This window comes from Opisthocomus hoazin, chromosome 8 (genome assembly GCF_030867145.1).
Source record: "Opisthocomus hoazin isolate bOpiHoa1 chromosome 8, bOpiHoa1.hap1, whole genome shotgun sequence".
NCBI classification, from domain to species: domain Eukaryota; kingdom Metazoa; phylum Chordata; class Aves; order Opisthocomiformes; family Opisthocomidae; genus Opisthocomus; species Opisthocomus hoazin.
Window position 1 is genome coordinate 39,849,245 of NC_134421.1, and position 18,757 is coordinate 39,868,001.

An 18,757-nucleotide genomic window follows, 5' to 3' on the forward strand; every position below is an offset into this window, starting at 1 on the left:
CATATGGAACGCAGAGAGAAATGTGTCTCATAAATCTAAACATGGGGTTTGCAAACAAGTCAGTGCAAATTCCCTGTCCTTTAAAAAAATCAGTAGTAACTTTTTTCCCAAGATTATTTTCCTCCTTGTAACTTCTTCTAATTAATATACTAGTTTTAATATATAAGGAAAGAAAAAGGAAACTGTGTAGATGTTGAAAGAAGAAAGGCTGACTTTGCAAAATGTGGCTATCTGCACTTAAGGTCTTGTTTCAGGGACAGCAGTAATATGGAATATATTTGGTCTTCCCTGCTCCCTCTCTTGTTTTTTAGTTGAAGTTAAAGTAATTTTCTGTGTCCTGAGCTTCTACCTGCTAACAGGATTAGCAGCGGCAGCATACTGTAGTTGCAAACGAGTTGCCTTCAGGAAACGAAGGCCACATATCCCATTCCTGAACTCCTCCCCCATGCTCCCCTCTACCCCCAGTTTTATCTTCAAATGTTGTGGCGTGGCTATTAGGCACATCTGTTCCCAAAGCAACAGCGGCTTGTTTGGTACCACCTGGGGCGGCAGTAGGAAATGCACACATTGTGTTTGCATAGCCATTATGTGAACACATCTGGGTAGCAAAAGAGGATATAAGGAAACACATAAAGCTTAGGAGGTGTGCATGTAAAATTAAAATCAGCTTTGCTTGCCTATCAGTATCTCTGGGATGTGTTTTCAAACTGTCATCAACCATCTAGAACACAAGTGGAAATGGGTATGTTATACAGGCATTTATTTTGTCCATTTTTGTTTGTATTATACATGCTGCCAAATCAGTCTCTAACATTTATTGTGTGGATTAGATTGCCATTCATGGCTTGACCAAGCAGATGTCCTTTCTCACACTGAAGTTCTTCAGAATACCTAAGCCCTAACTGGCAACAATGGCTGATCTAATGACCTCTGGATACTTTTTCTGTGTTTGTCATGATCTACCTACTTTTTCTCTGTGAATCATCATATGAGACAGTTTGTCTTGACTCCCTCACCAGGTCAGGAAGCTAAACAGCAGCGTGCTATCTGAACTGCTCTGACGGGGTGCATCCTCATCAAATAGGAGCATCTCGCTTCACCACCTGACATTAAAACTCAGCACAAACCACTACCTATTTCAACAGAATTTGAACACAATGGCCCACTCTTCTGACAGAAATGGACTGGAAGAGTTCCTGGAAAGTACAAATCCATTAAAACAAAAGGCAAGAACCTTCTTAACTGTGCTGGTGTGAAATACAGGCTCAGTCCGGGGCACAAGATACAGACTGCCAAATTCCAGGACCCAGGAAACTGTGTTTGACCACAGAACTGAAACTTCCAGCTCAGAGTCTTCAGCCCAGCAGGTTTTCTGTGTTACAGTGTCCCTTCAGAGACAGAGATGCTGAACAGCAACTGTGTCTTCACCAGTCATCTAGATAAGGTCAAAGGGATGTGAACACAAAGGTGCCCCCCAGTTTAACAAAGAGACTGTGAAAGATAAAATGAGAGGTTCTTACACCAGTAGTGGTCCCTTCTCAGATGATTTCTGGTGAGTACAGATCTCAGCACTGGATCAAGGCCTCAAAGCGATGCGCAGTGTGTTTTTATAAGTGCATTAAATTTTAACTGTATTATTCTATTAGATTATATAGTTTTCCAAATTCTAAAAAAAGACATTCTTTAACTACAAAATAATTTACTGCATCAGACACCAAACATACTCAACTTCATCAACACACAAAAGCAAAATTATAGGAAAATCCAGCTGCTAAGAACCACTATAAGTTTTTTGTTATTTTTCATTGTATTGTACATCATTTGACTAACGGGACTTTGAGAAAAATAAGAAAACAATAGTCTCCCTATGTAAGTACAGGTCTACTAGCTTTATTATTTTCAGTAATAATAAGAGGCTACATAAAACTAGTGTGCTGCTTGGATTATTATATTACATCATCCATATAGACCACAGCCTTACATTTGTCATTCACTGTGACATGAAATATCCTCTTATTACAGAGAGTGTATGTAATTTAACAGATGCAGAAATTATTTACTTACTCTCTCCATTTCCCATCTGCCCTCTCCTCTCCAAAAATCCATTCTTTTCCTTATCCCTTAGGGAAATGCTGCCAGTGCTCTCTGTACATTATGCATACATAAATTACACGCCTTAAAGAATGAACCAAATCATAAACCCCAAAATACAAGCCTCCAATGTGAAGGAAAATTAGGGAACACAACTTTTGTCTGCAGACTCTTCCCTGACCCCAGTGCAAAAGCTCAATTCCTGAATGTGAGAGAGGAAAAATGTAATTTCAGCTTCTTACACCAGAGTAATTTATCTTCCTTTGCCAAGCGCATGAACAAAACATGATCTTCATCCTAAAAGGTTTTCAATGTTTAGAAACCTCCTGGGACAACCTGTCAAAAACACACTGAACCAAGCTCTAATTGCACAAACTCACCGTGGTCTTGACAAACACAACAGTTTGGTTTGAATTTCAAAACTCTCCCCATCAAAATCTGTGGGAGCAAAGAGAATGTTGTTAAGGTGTCCTTTTGAATCTCAAAGACAAAATCAGAGGCTGGTGGTGTGCCTCGAATGAATTACAGTGTTCTCTAGTGAGATTTTAATCTAAATATAGCAACTATGCTGATCACAAGGAAAGGCTGAATTATAATTTTTAAAAAATGACAGATGAGACAGGGTGGACAACCTCAAAAGATTTGGGAATTCAGTGTAGATAAGAAACCATATATACAACGCTTGGCAGAAGCTTATCCAAACTAACAGACCCTGCTGAAGGATGCCTTCCTGCAATGCTTCTATTCAGTTTTTGCTTCTGATCTGCAAGAAATCCCTTTTCCACCTCACTGCCAATGTTACTTTTGGAACACAACTTGCTAATTTCTTTCTACAGAGCATTTTGTTTGGGGTCAATTGTAAGTGCCTCATGAGCAGCTCTTTTTGGAGGGGAAGACAGTCTCTTCCACTATCTGTTTTTTCAGAAATTTGGCTCTCTTCCACCCACCCACCCACATAACCTTACACCTCTGTAATCTTTGCCACTAACAAAAGCACTTATGTGCTTTTCCCCTTACTGTATTTTCTTCCATAACTTTCTCCTTAAAATCTACTAGTGGCAGACTTTATTCAGTAGTTTATATTTTTAATTTTACGAACTTTCCTGAAAAAAGTTTTGGGAAACGACATGTTGCCTGCTCTCAGAGATGCTGTTAATGAGGGCAGTAAGCAGATGCAGTTTGCTGCCTGTAGATAAATGCATGGCTTCCAAACTTCCAAGTACGACTTGAAACTTTTAATTACTGGCATCAATGAATCAAGGGAGCTACATTACAGCAGCTGAGTGATTATTCTCTCAGTTGATTAATAGACCAGGTGGGGTTCCAAAGTAAGGTTCCGCATGTGTATATGCATGTAGAGGAGAGGTAGATGCGTGTGTTTTGGGGGGAGTTCCAGCTTAACTAGTCAAAGCCATATAATGCAGAGAGTTACTAAAATTTTCTGGACAGGAAAATATAGAATTCAAGCATTATTTTCAATTGTTTAAAGAAATGCTAAATCAATTTTCTCATCAGAAGAGCTGTTTTAGAGCAATTCACCAAGTCAAGATAATGAATGAGCTGTTCTGTCACAGCATTCCTCAAGGAGGAATTATCCCAAATGATATGGTTACTTAATACGAACATTTATAAAGGGACAGTCATTATGCGAATTATGTATTTTACATAATTTATTTCAACTTTCAGTTTATAGAAGCACTTCTATCTTTTTTCATTCAGTGATAAAAAAAGGCATCAATTATAATTCTCCTAGCATGTCTACAGAACAAATGTCTGCTAGTGAAGTCGCTGTGCTCATTCAAACATATAATTATACATCAGAGGGTCCTGGGCAACCTACATTTACCAAAATAATGAACAGATAAAACCTGCACACTTAAATGTAGCAGTTCAGGTATATGAGAAATGCACTACAAAATATATTTAGGGGCATGCTAGTCTGTAGCAGTGCTGCCTACCATGTGATGACTACTGGCTGGGCACTTCTGCTGTTAAACATGTAAATCCCCTTGGAGCCCAGAGAGCAATATTCTTGCTGCTATGTTTTTAAAAGAAAACAGAGACTATTGCTTTCATGTATCCTCAGACTCATTACACTTTTACTGAGGTTCATCCAGTTCGCATGGACAAAGCATAGCAGCAAAGCATGCAAGTATGAAAGAAATATGAGCAATCCAGATTACAGCAAGTACTTCTGCAATTTCCAAGAATCTATAATCGGAGGTGGAGAGGTATAATGCAGGAAAGCAATTTAGAACCACACCACAGGTTATTATTATAGCAATGTACTATTAAGGAATTAAAGACTACTGTGCTATTGGTCTGCATCAGCATGCCTGACAGCAGAGGTTGGCCAAATGCTCTGGTCTGGCCTAAAAGCAATTTCACTGGCTTCTACAAGCAAAAATTCAAAAGCTGAGCTATTAATAAAATAACATTTGCTAATGTACTTTGACAAAGTCCCTGCTAGACCTTGAAGATGCTGAACGGATCTGAGAGCTCCATCTCATAGTGTTTCTACTGCAAATCACAGATATTCACAAAATACAGACTCCCCTGATCAGGGCTATAAAAAATACTGACCAGAACAGAAATTTTTTTAATCATGGCTCAGGTAAGCATTGTGGAAGATTAGAAGCTCCTGTAGTAACACAGCGTAGGAGATCCATGAGGCTTGAGGACATAAAGCTCACCGTAACATTTCTGTATCTTCTTGTAATCTTGATCAATACAAACGTTGATCAAAGTATCGCCTACTCCTTAACAATTAATTAGAATGATCAAACCTTTCATAAGAAACTCAAAATAAGTTCGCGGAATAGGTCTTAACTGCTCCTTCCTAAAATGTTCATGACTTTCCCCCTCTCAAATCATCTGCATTTCTCAACTTCTCTGAGTTTTCCTGCAGTCCGTTGCCAAACTTCTTGCTTTAAATGCTGAGTTGAATTACAACTATATTATCACTCATGTCACTTTTGCATATTTTGTAACAACCATTTAAGAAGCAAGCAGTACTATTATCTCCTTGATAAACGTACACTAATTCCAGTATATATTGTCACAACTAATTCTAAAGACTTAATTGTCTTCTATGAATCCTTACTAGATACACAGAAATCCTCTTGTTAATAAAAATAAACAAAGCCTCATGAAATAGTTAATTTGAGAGAAAACAAGAGTTATTCACAGAAAACAGTTATTCAAGGCTCCGCTACTTAATTAGCACTAATGACAACATTCTACTTCCCAGAAAATAACACCAAAAGCTTTCACTGATTTTCGTGACATAAAGTCAATCACATATCTGAACTCTGAATTTCTCTTTTTATGAGTATGATTCTGCACAAGGATTTCTGCCAGAATCTGTCCCCTTTTAGAACTAGATCACTAATGAGAACTGAGTTCATGTTCTCATTCTGACTTCAATGTTTTACAAATTTACATAAAATATATTGATAATGCCATTTAATTTTCTTTTACAGCCTGGATGCCCATCTAGCCTGTATGCCAGTATGGTTCTGTGTGACTATACAGACATGGTTATCTCATTCCCAAGGGAATCTGCAGTTTAACTATTGTCTTTTTAGACTCTCACTGCTTTTCCACATTTCCAATAGCAATCTGTGTCTTGTAAACTAAGAATACTGGTAATTGACAGAGTAAATAATTTCATTTGATGGACAATGTTGTCCTGACAGGTAGTCCCTTCAGCAATACTCACTAAGGCATTCTTTATAGAAGAAACATCATAACTGTGCATATTTGCATTGGGACACACTGTGGAAATTTACTGACTACCTCTGTAGGGTGAATGAAAACATTTTTCAGATATTTTTCAGTGTTTAAAGTTGCATGTACTTACAAGTGCTATGTAAAGGAAAAGCAAGAGTATTATTGCTTAAAAAATGACTATGAAAATGAGATTGAGAAACTATTAAATGAAGTGGCTAACTAAAACTCTGCTGAAACTCTGAGCATCACCATTTTGCCCATAAATTAACAAAGTTGCGTCAGGTTGGAGCCACTGTCTGAGCGAAGGCTGAAAGTGGAGCCAGGATCCTGGAACACAGTCCTGGAGAGCTGGGAAGGGCCTCATCTCTGTTGATCTGAAATTCAGCAGGTGAAGGGGGCAGAGGTTGTTCTTCCTTTTGGACCCCTCCCAACCACTGCCCATGGTTTGGACAGGTGCACTCTTCACTGGATAAAGAACTGGATGGATGGCCAAGTGCAGAGAGCGGTAGCAAATGGAGTTAAATCCAGTTGGCGGCCGGTCACAAGTGGTGTTCCCCAGGGCTCAGTTTTGGGTCCAGTCTTGTTTACTATCTTTATCAATGATCTGGATGAGCAGATTGAGTACTCCCTCAGTAAGATTGCAGATGACACCAAGCTGGGTGGGAGTGTTGATCTCTGCTTGAGGGTAGGAAGGCTCTGTAGAGGGATCTGGACAGACTGGATCTATGGGCTGAGGCCAGCTGTATGAGTTTCAACAAGGCCAAATGCCGGGTCCTGCACTTTGGTCACAACAACCCCATGCAACACTACAGGCTGGGGGAGGAGTGGCTGGAGAGGTGCACGGCAGAAAAGGACCTGGGGGTGCTGGTCGACAGCCGGCTGAACGTGAGCCAGCAGTGTGCCCAAGTGGCCAAGAAGGCCAACGGCATCCTGGCTTGGATCAGGAATAGTGTGGCCAGCAGGAGTAGCAAGGTGATCGTGCCCCTGTACTCGGCCCGGGTGAGGCCACATCTGGAGTACTGTGTTCAGTTTTGGGCCCCTCACTACAAGAAAGACGTTGAGGTGCTGGAGCATGTCCAGAGAGGGCAACAAGGCTGGTGAGGGGTCTAGAGAACAAGTCTTATGAGGAGCAGCTGAAGGAACTGGGGCTGTTTAGTGTGGAGAAGAGGAGGCTGAGGGGGACCTTATTGCTCTCTGCAACTACCTGAAAGGGGGTTGTAGTGAGGCAGGTGTTGGTCTCTTCTCCCAGGTAACTAGCAATAGGATGAGAGGAAATCATAGAATCATAGAATGGTTTGGGTTGGCAGGGACCTTAAAGATCATCTGGTTCCAACCCCCCTGCCATGAGCAGGGACATCTTCCACTAGACCAGGTTGCTCAGAGCTCCATCCAACCTGGCTTTGAACACTTCCATGGCCTCAAGTTGCATCAGGGGAGGCTTAGATTAGATATTAGGAAAAATTTCTTAACTGTAAGAGTGATCAGGTATTGGAACAGGCTGCCCAGGGAGGTGGTTGAGTCACCATCCCTGGAGCTGTTTAAAAAACGTGTAGATGTGGCACTTTGGGATATAGTTTAGTAGGCATGGTGTTGTTGGGTTGACAGTTGGACTTGATGATCTTAGAGGTCTCTTCCAACCTATGATTCTGTGATTCTATGATTCACTGACTGAAACAGCAAGCAAACTCTGTATGGGAAATGCTGGCAGTTTTCGCCCTTCTCAGTCCTTAGGTATAAGTGCAAAAGAAAGAAGTGCAACAAACTGCACTACAAGCAGAGATCTTTTGGGGGTTTATTTTACTATTGAAATGGCACTAGAGGAATTCACACAACCCATACAACAAGGGCACCCGGTTACCACTGTAGCAGGTACCATACAGGACAGACAAAAATCACAGCACTGCTGCTTACCATTCAAGTGTGCCTGTGTACGAAATGCTGCTTTCAGCTGCTTACAACTTTTCCAAATTTAACTGCTTGGGTTTAACGCAGCCCATGCCAGGTGTCTGCCTCAGGCTGTTTTTTCTTCTGTTTGGTTCTATATTTCTGTTTTAGGGTTTTGACATTTTCAGCTAGCACCACTCGAACACTTCTGAGAGTGAGACCAATGAGAAAATAAGCTGCTTTGCTTTGTAGAAATGCCTCATGCTTTGAAATAGAAACATACAGTTTAGCAAGGGAGTAACTTTGTGTCAGAGATGTGCCTTTTTTCTTCCCTGTGAACACCTGCCCCAAACTGGAAGAGTTTAAGGTGCCTTTGAAAAGTCAATAGTTTTAGTTTTCGTAGTTGCAAGAATTTAGTTAAAGGTTCAGAAACAAGTATCTTCACAAACTGTGCATCGCTCAGCATGCCAAAGTGTCTCTCAGCTCCTAGAGCTCATCAGACTACAAAAATGCCACTCTCAGCAGAGAGACAGAGCATCCTCCATTCCCCCTTTGCCTTCAATCCCCACTGATGCTGCTGGCATGACTCTCAGTTGCTCTTAAAGAGGGACTGAGCTGGCCCCGCACAGCAACTGAGGGACAGCTGCGAGGGGACCTAATATATGCTTACAAATATCTGAAGTGTGGGTGTCAGGAGGATGGGGCCAAACTCTTTTCAGTAGTGCCCAGTGACAGGACAAGGGGCAATGGGCACAAACTGAAGCACAGGAAGTTCTGTCTGAACATGAGGAAGAACTTCCTCCCTCTGAGGGTGACGGAGCACTGGAACAGGCTGCCCAGGGAGGTTGTGGAGTCTCCTTCTCTGGAGGTATTCATGACCTGCCTGGACAAGGTCCTGTGCAGCCTGCTGTAGGCGACCCTGCTTTGGCAGGAGGGTTGGACTAGATGACCCACAGAGGTCCCTTCCAATCCCTGTGATTCTGTGATTCTGTGACAGAGAGCCAGCTTTCCTGGAATTACTGATCCCAGGTACCCTGCATGCAAATGGCACCAGGCGCCCAGAGCTGAGTGATGATGGGGGCAGGAGGCCTTCCAGCTCCAGATCTGAGCCGAGCAGGGATGCAGTGGTCCAAGCCCTGTCCTCCTCCCTCCCCACTGGTGCTCTTGAAGAGGCCGAGCAGAAGGATTGGCATATCCGTGTGCAGCCACAGAGTTCAATGAAGGATGTGTCTACCTGGGCCATGCTGTGAAGGGGAATGAGAGCAGAGAGAGAAAGATTTGATAGGAAAATCAGAATAGCTTAAATGAAGGGAGAGGGAGGAGAGGGGAGACTTGAATCAGGCAAGAGGGTAGAGTGTCAGAGAGGATGGTGTGGATGGGAGCTGGAGGTTGGGACTGGCTGGCTAAGGAAAAGGGAATGACCTGGGGAGAGCCAGAATGGAGAAAAAGAGAGATTTTGATTTGGACAGCTGGGTCGGTGTGGACAACTAGGATTCACTGGTGTGGAGACTAGCAATGAGAGACTCCAAGACTGGAAGTGGAAATTGGATAAAAGTAATGGGGTATGTCAAAGAACCAGGGACGAGGAGGACCCACGATGGGGACACAGAGTGAAACAGTGAATGAGGGTTTGGAAGTGACAGGAAGGAAAAAACCAAGTTTGGGGAAATGGTCAGAAAGTGTCAGTGCCTCTTTGGCTCTGGAGTTTGGACTGGTCACCATGAGTCCAGTTATTACCACCCTCTGCTGTTAAGAAGCCGGTGTGAATCCCAGAGGCAAAGCACGTCTCCTCCTCCTTCTGAAGTGGCTCACAAGAAGAAAAAACACACACTGCTATTAGCAGGTAGCTCATATGGCAAACATCCATGCAGGTGAGCAAATGGTTCCAGCACCCTGATAAGACACATCGGATTCATGAGACAGACTTATGATTTTGAGGTTGCAATCTTTTTGTAAAACCTGAAGGAATTATACACACAGAAAATTCTACATTAAAGGAACAGTCTGGAGGTTTCAATGGCGAAGACGCATAAGAGTCTTCATAGGAGATGCCTTACAGATAACTGAGGCTATCTGTACTGCGTGTGTATGCATGGTACAATCCTTACTTAGTTACATGACCACACACTGCTTGTTCCAGAGGACATGACCCTTTTTCATTAAAGAGGATTTAACTTGTAATTGTGAGGTGGGAACATATACTGACAGAGACCCCTGTAGTTCTCCTGCACTTGCATCTGCTGCACAAGCTGGAAAGTGTGTGGGAAGAAGGGTGTAAATGCAAGAGACAGCAGCAGATTTGAAAACACTTACCTCTTGTTATAGAGGTCACTGCTGCCAGGAGGAACTGAATTCAGCCAACTCTGCCATGACATGTCTGTGAGATACTCTGTGAATTTCTAAAAGCAAACTATTCCCAAGCAGTTATAAATTGTTTGCCTTTTTTTTTTTTTTCCTGTGTGATTGCCTCAACATCCCAACTAAGCTCAGATTTGTTCAAATGACAAGTGCCCATGGTGGGTATTGAAATCAGTGAGAGCTGGACCTGAATATATTGGCACTGGGGAGAACAGGAAGGGCTGACAAAATATCCACAGGGATAGCAAGAGTCCTGTAGTGCACTGCCTAAATAGGATTGCTCTGTACTCCTTTAAGATCAGCGTAAAAAGTAACTGGTCTTTTCTATGGAGCTAAATATATGACACAGTTATATTCATCACTCAAAACAAGCAAAGAAATTGCTTTTACAACCATTTGAATTCTACAAGGGAAACAAGGCTGTGGGTATAATAATATAAAGATTACACCAAGTAAATATGTGGCTCTGTCTGCTCCTAACGAAAGAATATGCTAGACCCTCCTCCCCTAATTAGTTATCTGCTTAGCTAAAAGATAGGTAATAACATAAATTTTCATAATAATGTTCTCAGACATCTCAAATTAGGGACCCTTGGACTTTAATTTCTTTGTGCCTCAGTATAAAATGTGGACAATAACGGACAATAATACTCCTATTGTGAAGGCCATGGTGAAGATAAATACATTAATGCTTGAAAAGTCCTTAGGACGTACAGTGATGAGCATCACAGAAAAGCCAACAAGGAAATGAATGATCTCATCCTCATATCAAGGCTTCAACAGTGTGCAGTAAGTAAGGCCTTGGGCCACACACTGCACAGAAAGGGTAAACCAAAATATTGAATAGCTTCTCATTAAGTGAACACCACTCATACAGTGCAGTAAGAGAGACAGAGGTCCTGTGGAAAAATGGGATGTGAATAGATAATTAAAGATTGTATCATAATGCACGCACACAATAGGGCTGAAAAGTTTATTCCAGTGACCTTAATTCTGGCATCATGACTCTGCAGCCTCAGTAGTGTTGTCTCATTTTCAACACCACTTTTATGTATAACTGTATTTGTGTTGCTTAAATCATCATCTGCTCGTTTCTGATGTTAGGCTTGTTTGTGTGATGCTTTTCTTTCCCTCATGCCCGTATTTGGAACACTTTGTCCAGATATGCAAATCTTTGCAGCCTGACCTTGAGGAATAGTAGGAGTTTGTATAATTTAGATTAGTGCAGTAATTGTTTGGCCCAGATGCCAGAAACATCCCCAAGGGTATTTAACATTCATTCAGAAGACGTAGCTGTTGCTTCACAACTTAAGGTCAGGACAAAAGCACCAACTCGCAGCCAAGAGAACATGCTGCAGCTCTAGCCTAGGAGGCGGCAGCCTCAGGTGGCTGCTGCAGCACTGAGCAGGCTGCCTGCAGAAACGCTGCGGGGCACAGCTTGGACAGCCTGAGCAGCCTTCTCCGATGCACAGTCTGCAGAAACCGGGCTGAATACAGGCCACTAAAAAGTACACTTGTGGACTTGACAAAAAAACAGTCCCTTTTGCTTCCTCTGACTCTGGCTGCCTGATAAAGCAGATCACTTGATCACTTCTTTTCTGCCACCTACTCCTAAACAGATCGTGTGCTGTACATGGTATCACTGCAGCTGTTGAGGATTGCTTGTTTCTCCACTTCGGGCACACAGTTCTGAAGTGGAAGGAAAATTCATTATAAATCTTATGTGTGCTGCACGTTGTATATAGTCAAGCCCAAAGACCACCTGAGAGAAACTAAAAGCAAAGAGCCATTCAAGAAGGATTATTGGATTATGTCCTTAAATCCATAACGAGATACATTAGACAGAGAGGTACACCATTTTCTCATTTTCATCTACAGGCTATAAAATGGATTACCTAGCCACAAATTTCCGTCATTTAATTCCTCTTGTGGTACCTGATACGGGAAACAACATTATGGCAGAGCTCACTGAGAACTGATGCAGAGGGAAATCGAAGCTGGTTTTGTATGTAAGGAAGGGCTAGAATGTCTCTCCTAAGAGATAAAATAAAATCACAGCCCAAAATGACTAGTACCAGTGAAATCAGCTACAGTGCAGTCTTCTGGATTATTGTGTCACATAATTAATGCTGGTGGGGGTGCAAGCTATAAACGCACTGAGAAACGCAGTACTCATAGGCTTCTATGGTTGCTGGAAAAGAGATGGAAACAGAGCTGGCCAAGACAGAATAAAAGCTTCTCGAAGGTGCAAGTGAAATGTGGCTGGCTGCACCAGGAACGCAGCTCTGCCAGGTTTGGGACATGAAAACCATGTGAGTACTTCACCCAGGGAGCAGAGCTCCACCACCAGCATCTGTCTTTGCTCTGCACCTACCTCTGTGCCACTGATGCACCACACAGCGTTGCTGGCTGGAGGGAGAGAACTTCAGGGGATCAAGCCAGTTTCAAGTCTTTCTCCCCTCTGCCATGCCACCCAGCATGGCAGGAGCGGCCAGCTATCACCACAGTAGCTGTCTTCAGAGACACGGAACTGTTTGCAAACGGCTGCTTCGAGCTACAGGTTGCCAGGCATGGAGCTGCAGCTGAGGCTGCGGGGCCCAGGTCCCTCTCCCCCTTACAGCCCCCATGAGTGCTTCAAACCACCCCCAGCAACCTTAGGACACAGACTGCCTTGCCCAGAGCCAGTCCTGAAAGTTACTCTTTAATTCACCTACCTTCATGCGCGGGAAACAGATTTAGTGCCTGGTGTACCCAAGCTGAGAGACCCTGACAGCTCCACCTTGCATTGGTTGATAACGGATAGTCCCCTCCATGCCTGTGGCTGCCCTCCCCGCTTACAAAGTGGGAAATAAAGGCATAGGGAGCCAGCTGTACTTATCACATACTACCCGACGCTGTGTTGCTCTGGCATCAGAGCTATCAAGACAAATTCAGCATTGCTGGCTACTGCAGCAATCGAACAAGTGTTGGGGGAGGGAGGTGAAGAACACAGCTCTTTCCCAGTTTGATTAACATTGGGTTTTGTCTCTGCTCATACCATTTCACCAATAGTGACAATGTGTTAATGCACCTACAGCACCCGTTGGCTCATGCAGGGCTCTAAGGAATCTTAATGAAAAAACTGTATTGCAAACACCATTTAGGCACTCGGAAGAGACAGTGAAGAGGTTAATTATTTGGGGACCAGCTGAGACATAGTACAGTTCAAATCCAGCCGCAGCACACTGCTGAGACTATCTGGGAGACTCTGTAGCCATGTTGATTTAGTTGCTTCGCTGCTCCAGTGGGAAACACAGATTCACACTGTGTCGTGCAATGCTGGTCCCCAATCTATCTGTCAGATCTGGTAAGTGTTATCCTGGGGAATCTCCTCTCCCTAATGAGTGTTTACAGGACGGGCAGGCAAACATCATCAGATTCCAGAAAGAGAAAACTGTTTACTCTCACGAGATGTGTATCTCTCTCTATTTCCTCCCTCCCCCCCCCCTTACACAACACCTATCAACCACAGGGACATGACTCCAAACACAATATAGCTGAGTAATTAAATGTTCATTCAAAATCAGAAATCACTGCAAGTATAATTTCAAATCACTAAAAGCACTAGGAAATACTTCCTCTCCTCTATACGTCTGAGAATTAATTATTGATGAGTTCAATAAAGTCTGATTCTAGCAGACGCAAAAATATCTCTTGTACTCAGTATCTTAAGACACTCGGTGATTAACTACATATGTCCCTTCTGTTATACAAAGAATTGCAGCAGCTTTATAGCATGTTAGAAGAACTCAAAAACAATAAAAGTAAGTATGTCTTTTTGTTAATGTCTCATATAACAGCCTTCAAACTTTCCAAGGAAGTATAAACAACTGCCATTCAATCAGCTTTGCAGAAATAATGCAGTTAGACCAACAATATCAGGCATATTCTTGTTTCTGTTCCCCTCTAAGGCTTGATTAAGAGCAACCAAGCTAGTTTTGCTTCTTCTCCTTACTTGAACTCAGTATTGTTGCTAGGTAGATCAGTATGCCCAGGTACTACCTGTCACTGAGTCCTGTAGATTCATTATGTCACATAACTAGATGTAAAATACGGATAGGCATAAAACTTATCTTAAGGCAACACTCGATATAGTGACAGCAAACTGAGGTTTATCTTTCTTTTTTTAACTCACATGGTTGCATTTACAAATTGCATGCAATTCTCTCACTTACAAAGCAGCTGAACCAGTTCAATCTCATCTCATTTTTTTCATTTTTTGATAAAAAACTGTGTAACAATGCTTGTTACAAACCAGATTTCTACAATCAAATAATATATTCTAGAGCAACTAATATATTCTAGAGCAACTCCAACTCAAGGAGAGCTGAAATTATCTGAAATCACCATTATTGTTATACCAACACATATCACTGCAATATAATCTTAAGCAATGCAACACTCATCAGACGTACATCCCACAGCAACAAAGCCCACCACACACTGATTACAGTAAAATCTCTAAAAAGACTCTCCTTGCAAAAAAAGATTAAAATAGTCCAGTTAAAGACTTACAAACCATTTCCACCTTTTCCTGTTCCTAGAACTCCACTTTTTTTGTGCATTTGGGCCAGATGCGGTGGTATCAGGGGACAATGAAAATGCCAGGTCTGCTTGTGGAGAACTGCTTCATTACGTCAGACAAATACCTGCACTGCAAAAGAAGGGCCTCAGTGTCACAAGCATGGCACGTACCCATTGTCAGGGTACATGGGAACGACTGTGACAAATGAGGAGATTTTTCAGCTAGTTCATTTGGTGTGTAGTCATCTCAGAGCCAAGAGGCTCCAGCTGGGACTGGTGCCTGATTATGCTAGAAGCTGTACCAAGTCAGACAGCATCCTCCTCTGAGCACCTTAGGGGCTATGCAGACTACCAGACAACTAGTGAAAGAAAAGAACTACAATCATTCCTTTTCAGCAAATGAGGAACTGAGTCACAGAGCTAAAAAAAGGGCCCTGCCCTCAGCTGGTAAAAATTGGCACAATAGCATCCAGGTCAGCACAAATACACCAAGTTACAGCAGCTTAAGCAAACCCTGGAACTGAATCTATAATACTCGAGACAAGTACAATGCATCCAAGTAAGACTTAGCCATCTGCAGCCAGTGCAAAGGACGAAATGTACTTAAAAATACTGTACTTTGCATGTCTTATTTCACTAAATCTGCAGCATAAAATGATGGTGACGGTTATCAGACTAGACAAGCACAGAATGAAAATGCTGCAATGTAAACCAGAGAGCTCATTAAAAAGGTAGGGTACGTAATGTGCAAGAAAGGACAAAATACGCCCATCTTTTCTCAGGGGAAAAGGATTTTATCATTTTCTTAGTCCCAAAGTAACTGAAAGAGTTGAAGAAATAAACTGTACTTTACAGTGGGATCTGGCAAGGGGAAGAAGGAATGTTTCAGGGATTTTTGAAAGGAATTTATACATCCAGCTGGATCTTGAAAACATTCCAAGAGAAACTTCTGGGTTTTAATTACACATAACAATGCTGTACTTTTCCCCCCCTTATCACCCTTTAACATGCACTTCCGTCAAACTGGAAAGGTGTTTCCCTTCAAAATAAAAGTAGTGGATTTCAAATGCATTATTTTCTTCTCTGATCTATAAATATGGTACATCTCCAATCTCTCTGCCTTGGCCACAGAAAACAACAACGTGCAGAGGCAGATGGAAAGGAGGTGTGGAGAGTCCACGCACCAGTTCCTCAGAGCCTCACCTCCCTGCCATGAGAGGGACAAGGACAGCTTCACTCTGTGGGACGCTGACTCTGTTTCTAGCTGCTCGTTCCTGAGCTGTCAAATGGGCCGTTTCTGGGACCACACTAACTTGTCCCTCTCAGTACATGACACCCAGGAAATAACCCACTCCCTTGATACCAGACACAGACAGAGGGTACAGGAAAGCTAGCAGAAGACAGATGTCTGATGGGATGGATGAAAGCAGAGCTCAGGAGAGCTTCTGTTCTGTGTTCAGAAGAGAAAGGAGTAAGACCTAATACCCCCCGACCAGGGAAATAGAATAAAGCACTTTGGGACTGTGAAATTCAATGAAGATATAAATGCAACAGCAGCAGCTGTGGAGGCAGATTCAATAAAAGAAACAATTCTAGGATAGGCAAGAGAGACCTGTGTCTGACCCATCAGGAACGAGTGCTACAGTGGCAAAAATGCTATGAGAAATATTGTAAATATGTTGGTTAAAGAGTGTTTAGGGATGTACTCAAGTCTGTCATTTGAATTCATAGTAAGTACAAACAAAGCAAAGCTGTAAATGAAGGGCTGTTCCTTTCTATTCCTTCTAATTCACTTCTATTTTTCAGGATTATTTTTTAATGTTTTACATCAATGCTAATAAGGAACATTTCCACGATCCACAGAAGGATGAGAGTGTAGAAAGGACAAAGAAGCAAGGAAATTCTCTCCTATGTGAGAGACTGCAAGAAGGAAAATCAGTTACTTGATGCAGAAAGGTTCTCCCAAAGTCACCTCACTTGAACTTGTTCCCTTCTCCTTCAGAGCTCTGCAGGCCATGGGAGGTACAGTACTGCAGAGCCAACCCTCACAGCAGGGTTCTTCGGCAAACATTGCACAATTAGCTGAGTACAAGCGTGTGTTCAAAATGCTTACCCTTTTTTGTAATGCTCTTTGACAGGCATGTCTAAAATCTGCTAGTGAAGAGCAAGGTACTCTAAGCGGAATGAAACGCTCCACATGACATCTGAAAAACGTAGTCCAGGGCATATGGCTCCTCCCTGTAAAACCTTGCCACATGGTAATGGCTGGGGACACCAGCAATGGAACTGGATCTGCCGTCAGTTTTATTAGAGGTGAATTCACACTTACCCTGACTCCTCTGAAAAACCTGTCACTGGTCACCTGTCTTTATGGCTACATTCCCATCTTGAAAGGACAAGTAGTACATCAATAAAAAACCGTAGTAACTCCCCACATATAGAAATCCTGAATGTCAGAGAAGATGCAAAAGCTGCTTGTTAACTTCACTAACACAGATGTTTCTCATGGGTGTTGACTTGTATTTTATTCCTGTGTTTTCAAATGTTACAAAACCCAGCAAAGGTATGATAGAAAGGACCCTAACCGAATTATGTTTGCAAAAGTTAAACAGATTTTCTAAAACAAAAAGAACCCCTCTAAAAAATCAAGTCTTTATCCAGTTTGTGTGGACAAGATCGTATTTCTACTCTATAGTATTCAAGCAAATTATATCTTCTTCTATGCACTTGATGCTGTGGGTGGTGTTTTTTTAATGTGCTCTCACATCGTACTAGATTTTAATTAAAATAGTCTCTCCATCAGTGCAAAACTAAAAAGAAAGGGAAATGTCCCCGCTTTATGTATTTGTCAACAAGACCAGAGTCTGTTCCCTTTTGCTGATAACGTTTCTGTGTTACTGTTTAACAATGACATATATAAAACATTATTCACATTACAAAGTAGATAAATTAACTACTTTTTTCAGGGAATTACGAAGAACTAGAAGCAAAAACACTGGAGTGCCTAAATACAGATTTTCTTCAATCTGTTAACCTTCTAATTCCCTTATTAAAACTCTACAAAAGACAGAAGACCAGGCATTCTCCAGAAAATGAAACAAAATAGGAAGTGACAGGCCACTCATTAAATATGTTGATTTTCAACTGCAGTAGCAAGGAGTGCTCCACAGTTAAATGTTCAAGTAATTTACAGACAAAAATATTATGAAAAATACATTTGAAAAATGGTTACTATTAAAAAAAAATCTGTCTGCTGATATCCTAATACCTACTTCAGCAGAGATCTAGCACTAGTCATAAGGAACGTTGTTAATTATCTAACTCTCTTTGACCTTCATTTTCTTCCAAGTTACCCAAAAGGACAAAATTCTGTTCTCTTTATTTACAAGAGAATTCCCGTTTGGTATTAATGGGATTATTTTGCTATTTTGGTTAAATATTCACATACAAGAGCTTTCTTAAAGAATCTTAGACTTAAGCACTGCCTGGCTTCTGTTTATTCCACTCAGCCGCTACAGAATTTCTTCACTTTATTGAAGAATAAATTCTCCTTTTGGAATCAAATAGTACTTTCAGGTAGCTTTTAAATCACTCAGACATTGCATCTGATTGTACTGTCAGATAAAAAGTTGCAGTAAGTCATAAGAGTTGCAAGAATTTACACTGTGGGACTTGCAAAGTGCTCAACAAGGCAGCTAGAGCGTGTAACTCCACAGTGATGCTGAAATACTCCATGGTCTTTCAGAAGTCTGGAGAAACCTGTAAATGCTCACAAAAGACTCTAAAGAGATTACACAATTCATCTCCCCTGGACACACAAGGTTTAATAACCCAGCCATCACAGGTTCCTACCCATTAGGGTGGGTGTCAGGAGGATGGGGACAAGCTCTTTTCAGTGGTGCCCAGTGACAGGACAAGGGGCAATGGGCACAAACTGAAGCACAGGAAGTTCCGTCTGAACATGAGGAAGAACTTCTTCCCTCTGAGGGTGACGGAGCACTGGAACAGGCTGCCCAGGGAGGTTGTGGAGTCTCCTTCTCTGGAGATATTCAAGACCCGCCTGGACGGGGTCCTGTGCGGCCTGCTGTAGGTGACCCTGCTTTGGCAGGGGGGTTGGACTAGATGACCC

General features: G+C 42.1%; 1 protein-coding gene across 5 annotated transcripts in view; it reads right to left on the bottom strand.

Annotated features, from left to right (window-relative positions):
- Positions 1-18,757, bottom strand: part of TMEM117 (transmembrane protein 117) — a 225,615-nt gene that overhangs the window by 18,941 nt on the left and 187,917 nt on the right. The window contains exon 7 of one of the 5 annotated variants that reach the window (XM_075429098.1): positions 2,472-2,529. The exons of the other annotated variants lie outside the window; for them this stretch is intronic. Within the exon in view, the coding sequence (XP_075285213.1) occupies positions 2,472-2,529 (58 nt within the window). The remainder of the gene's footprint in view (positions 1-2,471; positions 2,530-18,757) is intronic. 5 annotated transcript variants of the gene reach the window in all.